At 41.4% G+C, this 5,323-nt stretch overlaps 1 protein-coding gene across 1 annotated transcript; it reads right to left on the bottom strand.

Annotated features, from left to right (window-relative positions):
* Nucleotides 1-1,655: 1,655 nt before the first annotated feature.
* ARMH2 (armadillo like helical domain containing 2) lies at nt 1,656-3,639 on the bottom strand. Its single transcript, XM_056854957.1, has 2 exons — nt 3,432-3,639; nt 1,656-2,107 (listed from the first exon to the last, which is right to left on the bottom strand). Exons 1-2 carry the CDS (start codon nt 3,637-3,639, stop codon nt 1,656-1,658), a joined length of 660 nt encoding a protein of 219 aa, XP_056710935.1.
* Between the last annotated feature and the right edge of the window lie 1,684 nt (nt 3,640-5,323).

The following is a 5,323-nucleotide window of genomic DNA, read 5'->3' as shown; positions in this document are numbered from 1 at the left end:
AAGTCAATTGGTCAAAATGCATACCGTTTACAGCAGCTCATATGCATGTTCAAATTAGATTAAATAATTGCTCTGATGCCTGGTTTCTGAACTTCCAACACAAGATGGGAGTTGAGAATTAGGGGTTCTCCCTAGGGACTTGTAGATGTAATTCAACACAGGTCATTAGGCTATTCAAGGAAGGAACTTCTGCTTCCTGAAGTACATTTGGAGCTGAAAGAATGGTATATCTACATATTAGGATAATATTAAAACAGGATCATGTAATCTTAACACATAGTTGAAAGTTTATATTTGCTTTTTAAGAATTTTTAGAAGGGGCCACTAGGAGCAGGAGATTTTTCCCCTTGGAACGGAGTACATTAAGTAAATAGACTAATATAGGGGCTTGGTTTTGTGAACCTGGGAGTAGTTAAGCATCTTGAGCAATTAACATTTTTTAGTATTTTAATATATACACATAAACACAGGCATACATATCAAAACATCTGTACAGGGAAAATTAGTAGATGTAAGGAATTAAGTCTGAAATTTCCCTTAAAGAGCATGTATTTCTATAAAACATTTTGCAGTCTTAACATTTTCCTGTTTTGAGCATGTTGACCCTACTTAAGAGATTATGGCTGCACTTGCGAGAACTCTTCTCAGAGACTAAAATGAGACTTACTGCTGCCTAAACTGCTTAGGATTGCCCCCATAGTGAATTCTGAGGTGTGTAATATCTGAAGAACTTAATAAGGTTGAAAGATATTTAAATTAGGACAAGGCTAGGTGGGTAGCTGTGTTAGACTGTGGTAGCCAAATGAAACACGAGTCCAGTGGCACTTTGGAGATTCCTTTGCATCATTGGACTCCTGTTTTATTTCGGAGAAATTTAATACTGATGGTGAAGGATAAAAAAATGGTAAAATGTATGCAATGGTTAGTTAATTTCATGTATGTAAGTACTGTATATGGGGAATGCATATGATACCTGTTGGAAGCTGCTGACTTGTTAAAATGCCATAAAACATCATAAATGTAATCTGTTGCTCTACATAACAATCTCCCTTGAATGCATTTCATTCAAACGTTAACTTTTTCAACCTCATAAGAGGTCTTCGTGTGAGCACTCCTAAATTACATATGAGTGACCTGGTATTTGTTAAGCCACTCTCTTTCTGTGTCTTGCAAGTGATGGAACATGGAACAGAAATCTGCTTCTTGACTGCACAAGGTATAGCGAGACTTCTCAGCAGTGATGAGCAGGCGTGGGTTTATTTCATTTTAGGAATACTTCAGAATCGTGGATCTTCAGGCTATGTTTGCACAGGCTCCTGGTCGTCTTTCTTCAGATCCACATGCATTTAGCTTCAGCAGTGCTCAGATGTTGCCAGACCATTCACTCGGCACAATGGTCACTTTCAACGATGTGGGGAAGGTGATTGAGATTGGGAAAGATTGCAGGGGAAGCCTGAGGGGAAGAGAACTTGACATTGTATTTTGTTAATATATGCCTTGAGCTGTAAACTAGAAGTGGTAGAAAGTGCTAGCATATGAAAGTCACAGCAAGTCTTTAATCTCAAATGTTTAGGAAACATACACCATTAATTTTGTCCCCTGTGTAATCTGACAGTCCTGTCAGTGGGCCTTTCTTGGGGTATTTCCCTCAAGGTCTAGTCTAAAGTTACAGTCTGATATCCCAGGAGTGAAAGTAGTACTTCAGCATAGTTCATTGGCCAGCCAAACCACTCCATGCTAGAGAGGGATTCCAGCCTGTTCTCTAGCATTTCCCCCCCTAAATCCTGGAATAATTTAAGATAGGGGATGTTGTTACAGCAGACAACGGTCATAAGATAACAGACCCAGAACTTCACAATGATTATATCCTGGTCATCACTGGTGGGCTCTTCTTCATCTTCATCCTCGTCCTCGTCCAGAAAGGAAAGAAGAATGTCGGTGAGAAGGAGCTCCTTGGCGAGGTTTTGGTTGCTGTAACTGAGGTAGCAAACACCGCATAGCCCTTTCAGTACTGCAATCCTCACCTTCCGGGAAGTATCCCGCAACATCAAAATATCAGTCATGTCCTCGATATAGTCTGATGCAGGCACACTAGTGGTGACGCCACCTGCAAAGGGAAGCATTTGTCTTAAGTCCGAAGAAGTTTCCGATATGTGGAAAACTGAACACTGCTGGAAATACTCCCTTCTGCTTGAAAAGAAGTTGTTGGTTTTAATAGCCTAGCCCCCTTTCATCTGAAAAAAGGGAAGTCTTCGTTTGGTTCCTTACTTGTGTTTGTTTTGTGCCACTTGCTTATACCACATATCAAGTTCACATCCTTCCTGTAACGCTCTTTCATTGCCTACTATTATGTGCAATAAATGTACAATGTGATAAGTCACCGAAGCATAAAAAGGGTGAACTAGTGAGCTGTTAGAGGAGACATGTAGTCAATTTCGTGTATTTAGTTCATTTATACCCCGCCCAAAGCAGCTTACACCATTCCTCCTCCATTTTACCCTTGCAACCATCAAATTTCCATGGCATGGAATTTGAATCTGGATCTTCCAGATTCTAGTCTGAGTGTATTGTGTGGTTTGATACAGTTCATTTAATCACTGTGACTAAGTTATATGAAGAATTTTAGGTCATTAGATGTATATTAGCCTGTATCCAACCACACATTCTGAAGGCTTATAGCACTGAAGAAAATGTAATTGGGATGGAGATTTCCTGTCTCCTGTTACAGCTTATTGAACCCTCTCAAATTTTGTTCTTGGGGGTTAGCAAACTCAGGAATAGCATAGGCCATAGGTTACAAAGGGGAGAGGTCTGCAGTGGGGAGGGATTGCTAGCAATCCCCATCTCTTAAGTGCCTGTCTAGCCCATATTTAACCACACATTCTGAAGATGTAGGGGTACTTAAGAGAACTTGGGTCCTCCATCTTGTTGATTACTTGAAATGCCACAGAAGAAGAAAGACATCTTCCTTTTAAATCAATCACCCTTTGGAAGGCTTCTGCTGATGTCTTAGTGATATTCAAACGCCTTATCAGTTTGAGTGCTAGAATCATACAGCCCAAATCTCAGGTTTCTTTTTCAGTGCAATCACTGTGGTGTAGTGGTTAAGAGCGGTGGTTTGGAGTGGTGGAGTCTGATCTGGACAACCGGGTTTGGTTTCCCACTCCTCCATATGAGCGGCGGAGGCTAATCTGGTGAACTGGATTTGTTTCCCCACTCCTACACATGAAGCCAGCTGGGTGACCTTGGGCTAGTCACAGCTCTCTTGTCCCCACCTACCGCAGAAATCGTTTTAGGGGAGGGCTTTCCCCAAATCCTGAGCTACAGTTTAATCACTCCTACAGTTTTATGTAGGAGTGATTAAACTAGCCATCCTAATTCAGCCTCAAACGTTACGCATACTTGTTACATCCCATTCTCTCACTGCGTACCTGTGTAAGCCAGCAGTCCAATATAATAGGCCATTCTGGCCCGCTCCTCTAAGGGTAGCTTTGTATTTCTCAGAATATCACCATATCGCCTTATCTTTTCAGTGTGAAAGTCACCGTCTGTTGGTACAACAGGTTCTGGCTCCTGGGGAAACTGGCGCTTCATATATTTTTCATACCAGATGTATATCTTATTACATATGTTCCCCATATTTCTTCAAGGGGCCTTCCAGGGGGAAAAAATCTGCATTTCTTTATAAAGCTGCTATTTTCCCTAATACCAATAGGGAACTATTGGAGCTACCAATTTACTTTTTAACTCCAAGTCCAAGTAGTAGGTAACTAAGCAACGGTTTGCAACAGCGTAAACGGAACGGAAAATGGAATGGAATGGAATATTGAGTCATACTGACCCTGGATCAAGGATTATAGTAAACTAAACAAGTATTTTTAATCCTTTTTTTTTTTTTAAGGAGCCCCGTGGCACAGAGTGATAAGCTGCAGTACTGCAGCAAGCTCTGCTGACGACGTGAGTTCGATCCCAACGGAAGTTGGTTTCTGATAGCCAGCTCAAGGTTGACTCAGCCTTCCATCCTTCTGAGGTCGGTCAAAAAAGTACCCAGCTTGCTGGGGGTAAAGGGAAGATGACTGGGGAAGGCATTGGCAAACCACCCCGTAAACAAAGTCTGGTAAACGTCAGGATGTGACATCACCCCATGGGTCAGGAATGACCTGGAGCTTGCACAGGGGACCTTTTCCTTTAAACAAGTATTTACATCTGAAAAACAGTGAAATGAATCCTTCCATCTTTTGGATCGACACAATCAAAATTACCTATGTGAAGTTCATTCCTTTCTTGCCTAATTCCAAATCCCTGTTTCCCCATTCAAGGCATCTCCTTCAGTCCTCACTATTCCAAATTCCATACTATTGATTAGAGAGGGAATTGAAAATAAAACCACCACTATAATAATGCCTTTGCATTGCTGGGAACAGTTCTGGTTGCCCCCATTTCAACTCTAGAGTTGGAAAAGGTGGAGCAGAGGCCGGCCAAAATGATGAGGGGGTTGAAGCATCTGCCTTACCAGAAAGTACAGGGAAGCTTTTTAGTTTAGAATGTAAGATGACTACAGGAAGGGATACAAGATTCAAGCCCTACAGCGCCTTAAAGACCAACCAGATCTCCAGGGTATAAGCTTTTGAGAGTCAAAGTTCCCTTTGTCAGATGCAGGAAGGGATGAGAGACACGTGTTCGGAGAAAGTGGTCACAAACATTTCTCCCTCTCCCCAAAATACTAGCACTCAGAACACCTAATAAAACTTGTACAGATTCAGGATGGATAAAAGAAAGTATTTCCTGCACTACATGATGTACAGAATTCACAAGTACAAGATGTGATAACAGCCTCTGTTGTAGTTTTAAAGGGGAATTAGGTGAATTCGTGGAGGATAAGACTATTGGTCATGGCGACTAAATGGGAACTTCATGTTGAAAAGCAGCATACTTCTGTTGCTGGTGGTGAACAGCAGGGGAGAACTATTGATTTTATGGCCCGTTTGGCATCTAGTAAGTCAATCTGGGAAATGGGATGTTGGACTAGACAGGCCATTGGTCTGATGAAACAGGGATGCTATATAATGCAGGGGAGGAGAATGATTTAAGCCACTTTAGATCCCCATTGGAGAGAAAGTTGGTGTATAAAAGAAGTAAATAATAAGAATTATGTGCTGCACATCTCCAGCAGATAGATTTATTCTTCAATCAGACCTGATTAATACTTTCCTCTTTGTCACACTCTACTTTTTTTTTTACATATAGGTCTCTCCTGTTCTCAACACCTATCTATTGAAGCCACTAGTTCTTCAGAACATCCCCTGTGGGCCCTCTAGGCATT

The sequence above is a fragment of the Euleptes europaea genome, chromosome 8 (genome assembly GCF_029931775.1).
Source record: "Euleptes europaea isolate rEulEur1 chromosome 8, rEulEur1.hap1, whole genome shotgun sequence".
NCBI lineage: Eukaryota > Metazoa > Chordata > Lepidosauria > Squamata > Sphaerodactylidae > Euleptes > Euleptes europaea.
This window is presented reverse-complemented; position numbering and strand designations above follow the sequence as displayed.